The sequence below is a fragment of the Oryctolagus cuniculus genome, chromosome 7 (assembly GCF_964237555.1).
Source record: "Oryctolagus cuniculus chromosome 7, mOryCun1.1, whole genome shotgun sequence".
NCBI classification, from domain to species: Eukaryota; Metazoa; Chordata; class Mammalia; order Lagomorpha; family Leporidae; genus Oryctolagus; species Oryctolagus cuniculus.
In genome coordinates, this window is record NC_091438.1 from 73,869,330 (window position 1) to 73,884,686 (window position 15,357).

At 36.2% G+C, this 15,357-nt stretch overlaps 1 protein-coding gene across 5 annotated transcripts in view; it reads right to left on the reverse strand.

Annotated features, from left to right (window-relative positions):
* Positions 1 to 10,335: 10,335 nt before the first annotated feature.
* PTBP2 (polypyrimidine tract binding protein 2) overlaps positions 10,336 to 15,357 on the reverse strand; it is an 81,659-nt gene continuing 76,637 nt past the window's right edge. For 3 of the 5 annotated variants that reach the window (XM_008264836.4, XM_008264837.4, XM_051857466.2), the window contains exons 12-14: positions 12,270 to 12,486; positions 12,088 to 12,165; positions 10,336 to 11,922 (exon numbers count right to left, since the gene is read on the reverse strand). In XM_008264836.4, the coding sequence (XP_008263058.1) occupies positions 11,790 to 11,922; positions 12,088 to 12,165; positions 12,270 to 12,486 (428 nt within the window). In that variant the 3' untranslated portion in view covers positions 10,336 to 11,789. The remainder of the gene's footprint in view (positions 11,923 to 12,087; positions 12,166 to 12,269; positions 12,487 to 15,357) is intronic. The other 2 variants (XM_008264838.4, XM_002715844.5) reach the window with 1 other exon arrangement.

Consider the following 15,357-nt stretch of genomic DNA (forward strand, 5'->3'; position numbering starts at 1 on the left):
ACTCTGAACCCTAGAGCCTAAATGCAGGACAATGACAGAAGATAAATAAAAGCTATCAAAACAAAGTTGTGCATATTTTTGGAGGCATATGATAAAATGTCACCAAAGTCTGTAGGCTGGGATTGCAGGGGGAGGATTTATGTTTAAAATAGACTCAACTGAGGCTGGCGTTGTGGCGCAGCAGGTTGACGCCCTGGCTTGAAGTGCCGGCATCCCATATGGGCGCCGGTTTGGGTCCCGGCTGTTCCACTTCCGATCCAGCTCTCCGCTATGGCCTGGGAAAGCAGTGGAAGATGGCCCAGGTCCTTGGGCCTCTGAACCCACGTGGGAGACCCGGAAGCTCTTGGCTCTTGGCTTTGTAATGGTACAGCTCCGGCCGTTGTGGCTAATTGGGGAGTGAACCATCCCATGAAAGACCTCTCTCTCTCTGCCTCTCCTCTCTGTGTAACTCCGACTTTCAAATAAATAAATAAAAATCTTTTTGTTAAAGACTCAACTTTGATTTTTTTATATTACCTTGGTAGTAACATCTACTGAACCTCATTCTCTCTTAAAGGAAAATTTGCCTCACACTCTTGCCATAGGAATTAAAACAGCCAATGTTTAGAGTTCAGCATGTGTTACTAAAACTTACTGTTGTTTCCCTATTGCCATTGCTCCATTGCATGTGTCACTTCCTAACATTTTACTAAACCTCCCTTATCTGAAAAACACAGATGTTCTCACATTCATCCTTTAGAACAAAGATGGGGGGATGCTGAAAGTTCTGGATGTCCAATGCAAAAATGCAGTTAGATCTTGAGAAAAATAAGTGGATCTATATGCAAAGGATACCAGAGCTACATAGTTAAGGGACCAGGCTCAAGAAGGGGAGGACCATGACAGCTTTCTTCATCTTCCTTTCACTGATGGGTTACTATATGGATAGTCATGTTTTTAGGTTTGGTTGTATAAGAAATAACATAGCTCATAGAAAATTATTATGAAAAACTATGCACAGACCTCAAAATATTGGTGCCAAAATACACTCATCTTTCAACTTCACTTTCCAGTAACTTTTTGAATACCCTTGGATACACAAGTTAGAGTGTGTTCTTTTCTTGCACTGCACATCTAATTGTCCACGGGCAGGAGCAGTAAGGATTTACTCATGTCTTTCCAACCATTGTCAAACAGCTGCTATTAGCTCCTGATAAGTTTTCTGAATGACAACAACAACAAAAAAGGGTCCACCATGATTTCAAATGCCAATACATGAGGTTGATTGTTGAGTGCCACATAAATGCAAGGAAACACCTGGCCATGCTTGTCTTAAAAAATCTTACACATTATGAGATTTTATCTTGTTTTATACTCTGAATTGTTTTCTACCAATTCATAAGGATCTACACTTCTTCAGAAATCAACAGAACTCAACATTCTAACCACTCTTGAAAACAAATTGAATTCTTGTGTGCTAAGTAGACTAGTACCTGTGTATATTTTGTTCAGATTTAGTGAAATCAGTGAGATGGCAATGAAAACAGAATCTGGACAAACTGTGCTACTTACTTCTCATTAGGGCCATGTATTAGACCAAAATGATCTGAGAGTTATGCAGTAAATATATTAGAGAATGACTTCTTTGATCTGTGTGGATAGGTCAAATGCTATTAAACTAATTACAGCTAAATTACATTCAATCAATAACAATCTGTAGTTATCTAAAATGGAATTTGACCTAGATATTAACTCCTTATATCACCTAGTTATGATAGAGAAAAACAGAAAATACTTGAGACAGAATATATTAGCAAGGAAGCTTCAGTTTTTAACTTAAGCATAGTTACTCAATAGTCAAACAAAAAAACCAAAGCCAACAGAAATATTTTTGAACTTCTATCTATAAAGCTCAACATACCCAGAGACCCTTTGTCTATTTAAAATGATTTTTCTTTTTAAAAATTATTTGAAAGAGTTATAGCAGTGAGAAACACAAACATCCTCCCTCTATTGGTTCACTCCCCAAATGGCCACCACAGCTAGTGCTGCGCTGATCCGAAGCCAGGAGCCAGATGCCCCCTCCCGGTCTCCCATGCGGGTGCAGGGGCCCAAGCACTTGGGCCATCCTCCACTGCCCTCCTGGGCCACAGCAGAGATGGACTGGAAGAGGAGCAACCGGGACTAGAACCCGGTGCCCACATGGGATGCTGGTGCTGCAGGCAGAGGATTAACCAAGTGAGCCATGGTGCCGGCCCTAAAATAATTTTTCAAAAACATTTGAAAAGCAGAGGGACAGAGATCTTCCACCCATTGGTTCACTCCCCAGTGGCAACAACTGGGACTAGCCCACGCTGAAGCCAGGAGCCAGAAACTTCATCTGGATCTCTTATGTTGGTGGCAGGAACCCAAGCACATGGGCCATCATCTGTTGCCTGTCAGGCACATTAGCAGGAAGCTGCATCAGGAGTAGCAGGGCTTTGAACCATTCTATCCTGGAGATGGGCATCCTGAGCAGCACCTTAACCGGCTCTGACATCACATACATTAAACTCAACTGCATGACTTTTCTAGAAAGTGGTTATGTAGAGGTACATAGCAAACTGGCAGGCACAGGTGGTAAAGTATGTTGTACTTTAATCATTAAAATAGTGTGCGGTCATGAACTCAACAAAATAGTGCATGTGTAATTATTTGAAAAACAGTAAGGTTAATAAGTACTTGTATAAGTAATAATCTGTGAAGCTTTGAAATCATTTTAAATGGACGGAAGAAGTATATTATAAGAATTGTATCCATTAAATCCATTCTCTATTAAAAAATGACACAGCCAAATTGACTAAATTAAGCAATCTGGTTACTATAATAAACAGTAAAGTAAACCAAGCACAAAGTTGTAAATATAACCTGTTTAATACACAACTTAGTTTTCCCTGATGGTACTAACCTTAGCTAATGTAGGATGTATAATACATGTATATGCTTCTATTTACGTGACATATTCTCATTTGTTCATTAAACAAATGGGATTTTAAATCCTGTACAAGTCTTGTGTTTTGTATTCTCATAATGATGTATCTAGTTTGGATGAGTTATTTTTTAGGATAATCCAAAAATATGTATGCTTGTTCCACGGCTAATTCTTACCATATAGAGAAGCATGGCCCTAGGGTTAAAGTGACAGAGGGTAATGCAGCCTTATCAAATAAGGATCTTCCTTTTAACAGTATTCAGAGATTCTTCTTGAAGTCTGTAGATGAAGTTTTGCTTCCGATGATTACATGGAAAGGCTTGGGGCTGGTGCTATGGCATGGTAGGTTAAAGCCTTTGCCTGCACCACCACCATCCCAAATGGGTGCCAGTTGGAGTCCTGACTACCCCCTGTCCAATCCAGCTCCCTGCTAATGGCCTGGGAAAGCAGTGAAAGATGGCCTAAGCACTTGGGCCCCTGCACCCACTTTGGAGACCTGGAAAAAGCTCCTGGCTTCAGATTGGCCCAGTGGATAGGTAGAAGACCCCTGTTCCTCCCTCTATCTTTAACTCCTGCCTCTCAAATAAACAAATCTTTAAAAAAAAAAAAAGTAAAAAAAAAAAAAATCAACTAATTAAAAAAAAGATGGGTGGGCTTAAAGAAATCTATTTTTTTTAAGAAAAGAAACTACAAAAACTGTTAGTTCAAATTAATTCAAAAGATACACTTTAATGAGCATGATAAATTCACCAGTTCTATCACATCAAACCTACAGTATCTTCTAAATCCATAATTAACTGTGTTCAAAACCCTAGTGGATCACCACTGGTCTGAGGCCAGATGCCCTGGTTTGGCTAGTAATCTGACCTCTTCAACTCCAAACATATTTCCCAATTAATTTTTTTCCTCATTTTATGGTTATGCCACAGTGAACTTTTGGTTTCTCCAGGATGCCATGATCCTGATGTATCTTTGTTGCAACACTTATGTTCCCCACTCCTCCAACTCAAGTTAAACTCTTAAACATAACTTTACCTCAAAGAATCCTCTAACTACTACTAAAGGATGAGCATTTAAAAAAGCAGTTTCTACACAAAATGTACCGAACTATAATTACTTGTTGACTTAACTCACACCAGACTGAAAGCCCTGACAGGAAGGAACTGCGTTGCTGCTTCACCCACAGCATCTAAGCCCATAGAGAAAACAGGTAATGTACATTTACTGAAATGAAGGAACAAAAGATTTTCAATAGCAAATAGTCTATTTTTAATGTTGTATAGTTGGTAGAATTGCTCTTTAGGGGATATTTCATTTGAAAGTAATACTAACTGGACATTTGACATAACAATCTTAAAAGCTATAATCTACCTTAACTGGTGCTATCCTGTAGTTAATTTTATACATATTTAGTTCAATTATGACTAACAAAATTATAAGCTAATAAATTAATCACAACATATACATACTGCATAGGTATGTGATTCATTATGGTGTAGAGAAGAGCATGAACAAAAGTATCTTCAATCACTCAGAAAAACAATCATCTACCCACTGTTCGAAAAGGTAATTTATCCAAGTAGACATCTGCAACACTTTATTTCTATAGCACTTGGTTTTTTATAAGATGCTTGTATAAATTATCTTGCTTGAAACTCAAAATAATCCTCTAAAGCAGAAATAATATAGTGATTGTCAGGCTCAATTTCACAGGTGAGAAAAACAGGCTCAGGTAACCAAAGTGCCATCCCCCAAGCCACCATTTGTCAAAGGTGGTTGGCCCAATCACAAATCCTGTTTTCTGCTGTTCAATGCTGCATATTTTGATATGTAATAGCCATCATAATGTGAATTAGAAGCTCCTTCAAACTGGACAGTTCTACAAAGCGACATAAGCATTTCCCAATATTGCCACACCAAGCAAAATCACACAATAAAAAATACAGACAGGACTTCACAGGGAAAAGGGAAAGATGAGGGGCACACAAAAAGGTAGAGTCTTAGTTTTTAAAAAAGGCAGTTTTAGATTATGTTAAATGGTTAAGTACTACCATAAATATGGTACTTATTGAAAGATCTGAGTTTTAAGGAGGCTGTTTGGTCAGTGCTGCAGCTTTTGAGTTGCTGCAAAGTGTTGGAAGGACAGCAGTCTGCTATAAAAATGATTATCTGAAATCAGATTTGTTAACACCAGATATGGACAAATGTAGCTCTTAACTCATGGGAAATTACCTGAGTTGTATATGTATTTGTATTCTGTGTATTCCTACACAGCCAACGTCTTCTGGGGACAGTTTTCTCTTTATCTTGTTTCTCATGAGGAAATAACACACAAGTAAACATGAAGTCCACATTATGCTTAAGTCAGTCACTGATATATCAAGTATGTTGGAACAAACTTGCATTTTCAATGCTACAGAAGAATCAACTGTACCATGGTTCTTTGTATTCCTTCACTGCACATGTACAATAAATGTCTCCTGAATACCTGAGGTAGAAATTATTAGATTGAGGGTGGAAAGAAACTGTCATCAATAGAATGCCACTATTTCTCCCTCCAAGAGGGAAAGAAAAGCTACCAACAGAATATAACTATAAAATGTGACATAACCCTCAAAAGTGAACACATAGGTCTCATAGCTACTCGATTCAAAAACGTTTGAATACAAGTTTAGTCTTGTCAATGTTTACAATTTTTCTAGGAAAATATTAGGAACATATTTATATTTTATACTATAAAATGCCAAGTAACTTAAGCATATGTTATGCACTCCCTGCAGCCAATGTCTATGAATCATTGACTACAGGAATTGGAACCAACTATAGGAACTGAAACCAACTTTTAGAATTCTACAAGTCTCTTTAACCACCATTCTTTGACCAATTTCTCTCCAATAAAGATAAACACATGAATGCTTCAGCTTCTGGAAACTCCTACGGATTTCTACATCTAGAACTGTTACAATCCCAGCAATTAAAAAAAAAAAAAAAAAAGACTGTAAGCTGTAAAGCTGAAGCTGAATCAAATACCAAAACACCTGAAATAGTAACCACAATGACAGAAAAATAGAAAAATAAACATCAGAATGATAGAGAGCTAAAGCAGCAACAAAGTTTAGACAGCAATGGGAGGAAATAGTGAGACATGACAACAGGAAATAGTAAGACATTGACAACAGCGAAAATTGCTAGCCCCAAGATTAAAAAATAAAAAACTGTGCTGCAGGTAGTGATAATAGCTCCTGATGGCACAGCTAAATGTGTAAAACTCTGAGTATAAGAGTAGTCATCATTATTATTAAACTGTAAGACTACACTATCCAATCAGAGAGGGGGAAAGAATGAAAACCAAACAGAAAAGCTGTCTACTGGGGTTGGGGCTGTGAATGCAGCATAAGCTACCTTCTGCAGTGCCTGCAACCCATATGGACACCAGTTTGAAAACCGGTTTCTCCACTTCCCGTCCAGCTCCCTGCTAATATACCTTGGGAAAGCAGCAGCAGATGGCCTAAGTGCTTGGGCCCTTGTGCCCACGTGGGAGACCAAAGAAGCTCCTGGCTGCTGGCTTTGGCCTGGCCCAGACCTGGCCATTGAAGTCATTTAGGGGAGTGAACCGAAGGATGGAGGATCTCTATGTCTCTTTTTCTCTAACTCTGCCTTTCAAATAAATAAATCTTAAAAAAAAAAAAAAAGCTATTTACTAAAATGGCCCAAGGCTATCACTTTATTACAGCACACAAAATAAGTCATGGCTTAAAAATATTTACATTCATTTAAAATAAGTGAATTCTAAAATAAAATTTTTAAAAAAATAAGTGAATTCCTATGGAAAAATCTCATCAGGCTAAATTGGATATACACTACTAAAAAAATCTTACTGATTTCAACCATCAGCTACTTATCAACTTGCACATAATTTAAATTCACAAATACTAACAGTAGGCCGCTATTTCCTTTAATCAATTTAATTGGCAACACTGGACTCAAAACTTAGTGCATGCATCTTACTTACAGCTAAGTCACTATGTTGCTCAACTATTCACTTGACCTCCTTGGAACTGTTTCTCTGAAACAAAGGTTAAAAATAGGTATCTGGAGTCTTTTCAGTTCTATAATTACTCTTTAGCATTATTAATAATATATATTTTTGAAGAACTTAAAATTACCAATGAAATATAATTTTCATAATTGGAAGGGAGTATCTTTTATGTTCCACTGAAATGTTTCTAAAACTTTTACATAAAAATAGACCATTTGCCAATATTGTCAAAAATGCAAATTCAGCAGGTCACAAATGGGGCCAGATTTTGAGTTTCTAGTAACCTCCCACGTGATACCAACTGCTACCAGAGTGGTGACTTCATTTTGGGTAGCAAGCTTCTGGGATTTGAGGAAATTTAACATTGACAAGGTAAGCTGTTCCATTTATTATTACAGAACAGTTAAGTATGATGAAGAATAAAACAGTAAAAGGAAAATACATCACAAAATTGCACGATGAAACATATCAGGGATTTGGACTTACATGGGTGAGGTAGGGAGTAAATGAGGAATGGAGGAAACAAAGTGTAGGTTGGTGAAGGAAGCTGCGTGATAGAGGTATGTTACAGTATTTTATTTTCATAACCTCTGATATCCTTCATGTTATAGTTAAAACTCCTTGACTCAAAAATTGTATACAGGGGGTCAGAGTTGTGGCATAGGTTAAGCCTCCACCTGTGGCACCAGCACTCATATGGATGCTGATTCCAGACCTGGCCATTCCACTTCCAATCTAGTTCTGTGCTTATGCACCTGGGAAAGCAGCAGAGGATGGCCTAAGTGCTTGGACCCCTGCACCCATGTGGGAGACCTAAAAGAAGCTCCTGGCTTGGGACCAGCCCAGCTCTGGCTGTTGTGGCCATTTGGGGAGGGAACCAGTGGATGGAAGTTCTCTTTGTCTCTCCCTCACTCCCTTTGTAACTCTGCTAAATAAATAGATCTTACACTCACACATACACAGCTAAATCCAGGCTCCTTTCATTTGGCTTTGAATACATTTAATCACATTCTACATGCTTTTACTTCACCAGACTAACATTTAAATACTTTTAAAACAGTAACAAATACTTTTTTCCTATCAAGTAGACATTAGGATAATGATTCTAACTCTACCATGAGCAAATGTGGCAGTCAAGGGACTCATGCATTCTAGGTTCACTTACAAATAGTCATTTACAAATTGCATAGCATTCCTATATTTCTCCTATTTGAGCTTCAACAGTAATACTATAAAGTGAGCACAGTAAATTTGAATCCAATTTATAGAAAAGGACACCTAGGTTTGTCCTTTTGCTGGAAACCTTGTAAGGGAACATGAAAACTTCAAGGGAAATGGAATTACAAGACAAATTTGTTTTGGTGCAAAAAATTTTTTGAAATCCAGTTCTTTCATAATAGGCACTTTCCACAAATTTTCTGAAGACTGCTTATATACATAGATTTCAAAATTTTTGTACCAAAATAAATTACATTTTCCAAGAATTTTTTTTGAAGCTCCCTTGTATGGCAATCCAAGTAGAAACACATGACCAAAGTAAGCTAATTAGCATAATCTAAATATACAAACCTTAAATCTTGAAGCTAAAATGCCTCAAAATTGTTTAGTTAATAAAATTCCTAATATAACTAAGTAGAATGATTCATTCCCCTTCCTGGTAAGCAAGGATTTTCTTGGCTGCTTTCAAATGCCAGAACAGGTCCACAATATTTAAAATAAACTGCATGAATTTATTCTTTAAGTAGATGCTTTAAAAATCTCATTTACAAAAAGAATCTTATTCAATGTTACAAAATCAGTCTCAGTTATTTAAAAAAATCAAGTTATTTCTTCCCAAATGTTCAAAGTAAGGTGTTCAAAGTAAGGTCTTTTCAGCTGAGTCTTGAAGTATTTTCTTCAGGGCCAGCACTGTGGTATAGTGGGTAAAGCTGCCTCCTGTAGCCACCTGCAGTGAGTCCCACTTGCTCCACTTCCGATCAACTCCCTCCCAATGTGCCTGGGAAAGCAGAAAATGTTCTAAGTACCTGGGCCCTGCACCCATGTGGGAGACTTGGAAGAAGCTCCTGGCTCCCAGCTTTGGATCAGCCCAGCTCCAGCCACTGCAGGCATTTGGGGAGTGAACTAGCAGATGGAAAATTTCTCTCCTTCTCTAACTCTACCTTTCAAATAAGCAAATCTTTAAAAAAAAAAAAAAAAAAAAAAAAAAAAAAAAAAAAGTATTCCCTTCACTGTAGGAGATAAAGATTCTGAGGTACAGTGTAGTGATAATGGCAACACTGATATTACAGTACCTGATACTTAAAAAGAAATTTACTGTATACCACTGCTTGGGTTAATTTGTCTAGAATGTCAAAATCCCCACATAAATGATTTGGTGCTTTGGAAATAAGGCTTTATGGGAGTGTATGTTAAAATCTGTCACATCCCTAGACAGAAAAATTTTGGTTTCTGCCCAGTCCAACAGTGAGACCTTGGGAATCTCCCTAGGTCAGGAACTGGAGCAATCCCAGTTCCCACATACAGTTCAGGACTTTGTTTCTCCTTCCAAATCAATCCCACCCACAAGGAACTACCCAAAAGTGGGACAGAACCTACTTTTAAGTACTGTAACCACCATACTAAGAAAAATAGTATTGGGTTTTTGACATTTGATGCTGCTACACTGTCTCTGTATTATAATGCTATTTTAAGAAAAAACACAAGAGATCACTCTCAAATTGTTGATTCTAATGTTAATAAAATTATGTCTAGTTATGTCTTGGAGATGATAAACCCTAAGTAAAGTATATTTAAACATTTCTTATGCTCCTTCATTTATGTTATCCTAAAGTAGGTGTTTTGCACAATTCTGAGATATTGTATGCAGATAATATGTTCTTTCTTTCCCATAACAAGTACTATTTGGTAAATCTCACAGGGAATTCTAAAGTAGGAAATCTTTAGCAGACACAGAAGATGAAAGATGAAACTGCAGCAAGAGCATGGCAAATCCAAAAGACCTATTAGTGCATAAATCTACTAGAATAAAACAACAACAACAACAAAAGAGATAGAAAGAATTAACAAGCTACAACAGAAGTTATGTCTTTAAAGCAGTAGATTATCACAGGGTGGGAAACGTTTAATATGTGTCCTCCTGAAAAGCATTTACTATCTTTTAAATTAAAATAAAAACAGCTGGTATATTTTCAAAGCATCTAGATTTATTTATGGTGTAAAGCCATAGAATTGTATTATTACTCCTTTCCCACCCTGGCAGAGAATAAACATGAATTCAGAAGCACAGTGGAGTGGAAACAAAGAGGAGGAGAGAGAAAAGGCAGCAGAGAGAGACAGAAAAGGTGAATACAGAGCTACAGAAGTGTTTATTGAGCATGCTACAGAGGTAAGCAGAGTACACACAAAATGAAATTAAACAACCATCAAACCTCCCAACTTTGTTAGAAAATTAATTTTAATTGTGCCGCTTTCAAACTATACTGAATTTTACATTTCTAAAGATGTAAAAACTCAACTAATAGAAAATATACATGACCATTCTGTCTACATAGATAACAGAATCTATGAATCTTGAAACTAAGTACATCAATTTCAAAAAGTATTGGTCATTTAACAGAATCAACAATTCAGATTGACAAGAACTGTTCAAATAAATTTGACCTGTAGATTCTGAGCCATGTTTTTATTAAAGTCAGATCTATTCCTAAATACAAAATATTTTGAAGATTTATTAAAACTGAATATTACAATGCAAGGTAAATTAAGACTAAAGGCACATAAACTTTGGTCCCACCTGGTTGTCAGTTTTTAGAAAACTGCCACAAAATTAATCTTCCTGCAAATTTTCGCAGTACACTTTCTTTATCTTTGAAAAATACATGCACCAGTTCCTGAACTAGCTAGACCAGTCTGCACATGCTCAGAAATCCACAACCATATTCCAAATCTTAATTACAAACTAAGGATGGCAATATATATTTAAATGCACATAAGTCATGTCAACTTCAAAAACATCTACGAAAAATATTCAGCCACAAACAAGACATTACTTAGTGCTGACATTTATATGATACGCCCCACAAGAGTGTGTACAAAAAGGTTAAGATTCCACAATGCTTTCCACATAGGGCTCAAACTTACAGAAATCACTTTGTTGTCTTAAAAAATTAATACTCTGCATCTTGTTAATTTTAACTAATGCCTACATTCATAACTGAATCTAGACCAGAATTGTGAGATACAAAAGGCCAATGTTTTTTTTTTAAAGCAATAAAGCCTAAGGTAGTAAAAACTAAAAATGCTGCTTTATTCTTTCAATATCATGTATCTTATTTGATTAAATAGAAAGAAATGTGACAAGCCAATAATTCAAAATAAGTTCCAAGCAGGAGAAACAAAAACTTAACCTTTTTACACACCCCTGCCTAAACATATTTTAATTTCCATATAACAATGTGCCCTAGACAACCAATTCCTTTTTGCTAGTAAATGCACAATAGCAACACTAGTATTCCTTTTTAAGGCACGTATGTCAACTAAGTTAAAAAAAAAAAAGCAAAATTAAACTGAAATTTTAAACAGACAATAAAAATGGCTTTCCTACAAACAGATGAAATATAGCAGTTAAAAACTCTGCCTTTACATATGCCATTTCATTTTATAACCAAGGAATGATAACAGCATGAAAAAAAGAAAGAAAAAAAAAAACAAAAAAATCAAACTCTGGTCCCCACTTTTCTGAACAGTCAATAGGTGATAACACCAAACATTGTGATTCACCCCAATTTTCATCTCCCCTTCTTAAATTGTTGACTTGGAGAAAGACACTCTCAGATGATGGTTTTCACCAAGGTTATAATTATGAAGATCAATCAAGGCCTGGATAGCTTCTTCCACTGTTGCCATCTGAAGAAGAGCCATTTTGTGATCTCTTCTGAAACAAAATTATCAAATTAGATACTTTATAGACATGAAAGAGCTTAAAGTACTTCAATTTTGCCCATTCAACAGTTAAAAACTTCTACAAACAAAAACAATGAAAACTACTTTGAAGAAAACTTTTATCATCAAGTCATTAAAGACAAGGAAGCTTGCTTACTGAAAAAACTTAAATGCTTTCACAGTGCCACCAGTGTTAGCAAACAGCGTCCGGAGATCTTCTTCTGCTACTGAAGGACTAGGAAAATTGGGTGGGGGAAAAAAAATAAAGGTTAATGATTAAGTTTGTATTTTATTAAAATATAACGTATTTCCTAAATATGCCTCAGCTTAAATACTTACGGGATATTAGACAGGTGAAGAGTTGCAGACGGAGGAAAGATATTCTGGAAATTTTTGGATCCAGGTTTCTTAAAACGATGCAGTGGGGAATTACCAAAATCTTTTGTTAGCCCTTGATCATCAAGTCCCTCTCGAGGTAGTTGTACAGTCTGATGTTTAGAGAGTGTAACACGAATAATTTTTCCATACATTTTCTGTCCATTAAGATGATTCATGGCTATAAAAAGAAGTGGTCATTAAGTATTGATATCAAAATTCAAAATGAAAATGCTTATATTAATAGCTTTTAAAAAATATTAATTTCCTTATGATTTTAAATTAAATTATGAATCTGTCATAATCCCTGGTGACAAGATTATTTAATTTCTCCTAAGACAAGGCATTCTGGCAAATAAAGCCAGCTTCTTTGACAGAGTAAAAATTCAGATTATGAATATCTATCTTGCTCAAAAATTCTCCTGATATCTCATACACTTATTTACCTAGAAAGGAAAACTTAGTTTATTCTTTTTTTCACCCTTCTACTCCACATCCTAAACTTTACAGTCCTATGACAGTCTTACTACTAATTATCTCTCAAATTCATGTTTTCTCCATTTTTCCAATTTTCACTGCTGTAATATTTTATCTAGGTAACTCAGTCCCCTTATGTGCCTTTCTACTGGGTAATTCTCTACTTTTTTCCAATTCATTCTGTAACACAGCAGTTAAAAAGCTTTTATTAATTATAAAACTGATCTACGTCTGTACCCCTATAAAATCATTATGGACAAAGTCTAAAATCATTCTGTAATATAGCTTACACCTTTCGACATCCTATGACTCTTTCAGCCCCTCTGAAAACGTATCTATTAATGATCTGCAGTATCACTCACTATGTTAGTGCTGAGAATAAACTCATAAGACACCATGCCAGTCTTATAGAACTTAGGGGGTCTCAGTACTGTACTACTCACATTTTATGACTCAGTTATATAAAACAAACATCCTAATGCTAAGTGACAATTTCCTGACTTTTGTTCTTGTGCATATGCTGTTGTATCTGTAACAATTTTCTGTTTCCTCTACTTTCCTTCTTAGTTCACTCATCCTTCAAAGTCACTTCTCTAGGAGGCCCTTTCATCCTTTGGAAAGGCTCAGAACCTCACTATATATCCTCCCTGCAGTATCCTTTAACTTTTTCAAAGCACATTGCAATTTATTCTAAATATATACTATATTCTCTTTCTGACTGTAAGGTACATGAAGACAGGAACTTGTTGATATCTGTTCCAGCACAGCACAGTACATGAATAAAGAACACTACATGACTACTTCTCAAGGTATCTGTTTGGCTTATTTTTGAACAGAATGACTGGGTCTGATAATAGGAAAGAGCTACATGTTTTATGTTTGTTAAAAAAGTATTTATTCTATTTTTAAAGGCACAGAAGTAGAAACAAAATTTTCCATCCACTGGTTCACTCCCTAAATATCTCAAAAGCTGGGACTGGGAGAGGTCAATGTAAGGAACTCAATCCAGGTTTCCCATATGGGTGGCAAGGACCTAATCACTTAAACAATCCATCATCTGCTGCCTCCCTGGGTGCATATCAGCAGAAAACATAGAGCAGAGTTAGGACTCAAATCCAAGAATTCAATTATGAGAAGTGGGTACCCCAAGTGGCATCTGAACCACTGTACCGAACACCTAACCATTTTTATGTTTTATTCACAAGTCACAAGAGCTAAAAAAGACTGACTATAATGAAACTGGATAAAAGTATTAAATTAATGACAGCACAGTGCTAAAGGAAATGAAGCTGAGAACAGAATCTCTATGTTTCTTCTTCTTTTTTTTGACAGGCAAAGTTAGAGAGAAAGGTCTTCCTTCCGTTGGTTCACCTCCAAAATGGCTGCCACGGCCGGCACGCTGCGCCAATCTGAAGCCAGGAACCGGCTCCCATGCAGGTGCAGGGCCCAAGGACTTGGGCCATCCTCCACTGCCTTCCTGGGCCACAGCAGAGAGGACTGGAAGAGGAGCAACCGGGACTAGAACCCAGGGTGCCAGCGCCGCAAGTAGAGGATTAGCCTAGTGAGCTGCGGCGCCGGCCTCTACTATGTTTCTATTTCTAATATAATTAATGTGCTACAACACACATTCTGACAAAGAAAATACCAAGAATTTGTTAAATCCATGTACTGTGTCATGCTTACTTATATAGAATAAAATACTTAACTAAAATAGACCTGAAAAGACAAAGTATGATGTCCCATTCTGAAAAAGAAACTTTAACAACTTTCTTAATTTGTCATAAAACTGTATTCATCATTATTGCCACAGTAGCGTTGTCTATCTGTAATAGTTTCTCTTCCATTTTCAACTAAGAATAGCAGAAATAAAACGTCTTTCAGGCCAAATTTTCTCTAATTTTTAATGGTATATTTCACATACACTTAAAAAATTTACATTTAAAATTTAGAATACCCACTTAATGATTCTATAGTGATACTACACAAAATCATTTTATAGTGAAACTTATTTATGATAAAGTGTTATTGTCTCAGACAAAGTACATTATAAGGTATGAGTTTGGAGAATTCAGTAGTATACAGAAGCACACTACACATCGTCACAGAAAAGTGTCTAGATTAAAAGACTATACAACAGGTGAGTAATAGGAGAGTGACAGTAAGTCCTAGGCACAGTGTATAAAGTAGGGAGGAATAATAGAGGAATGAAACTAAAATAAAGCAAAACAAAACTAATGGCTACTTCAAGGTGCTTGCTGACAAAAAAGATCTCAAGGAGAAGGGAAAGTGAAAGGAGTTAACTAAAATACCAGGGATTTTAAGTTAAAAAAAAAAAAAGTCAAAAATTGAAGTATACAATGACTAAGCAGAAGAAATTTATCAACATTACTAGTCTTATGTGAATCAGGTTTTAAATAGTGGGAATCTTAAACTTTTTTAGTTGAATATTTTTGACCTTTTTCAATCCATTTCTGAAGATGGATATTAATGAATAATGAAAATTTAAAAGAACAAATTTACTGATACAGAGGTTTATGTAATATGGAAATGGAGCTATACTGACAGTATCCCCTTC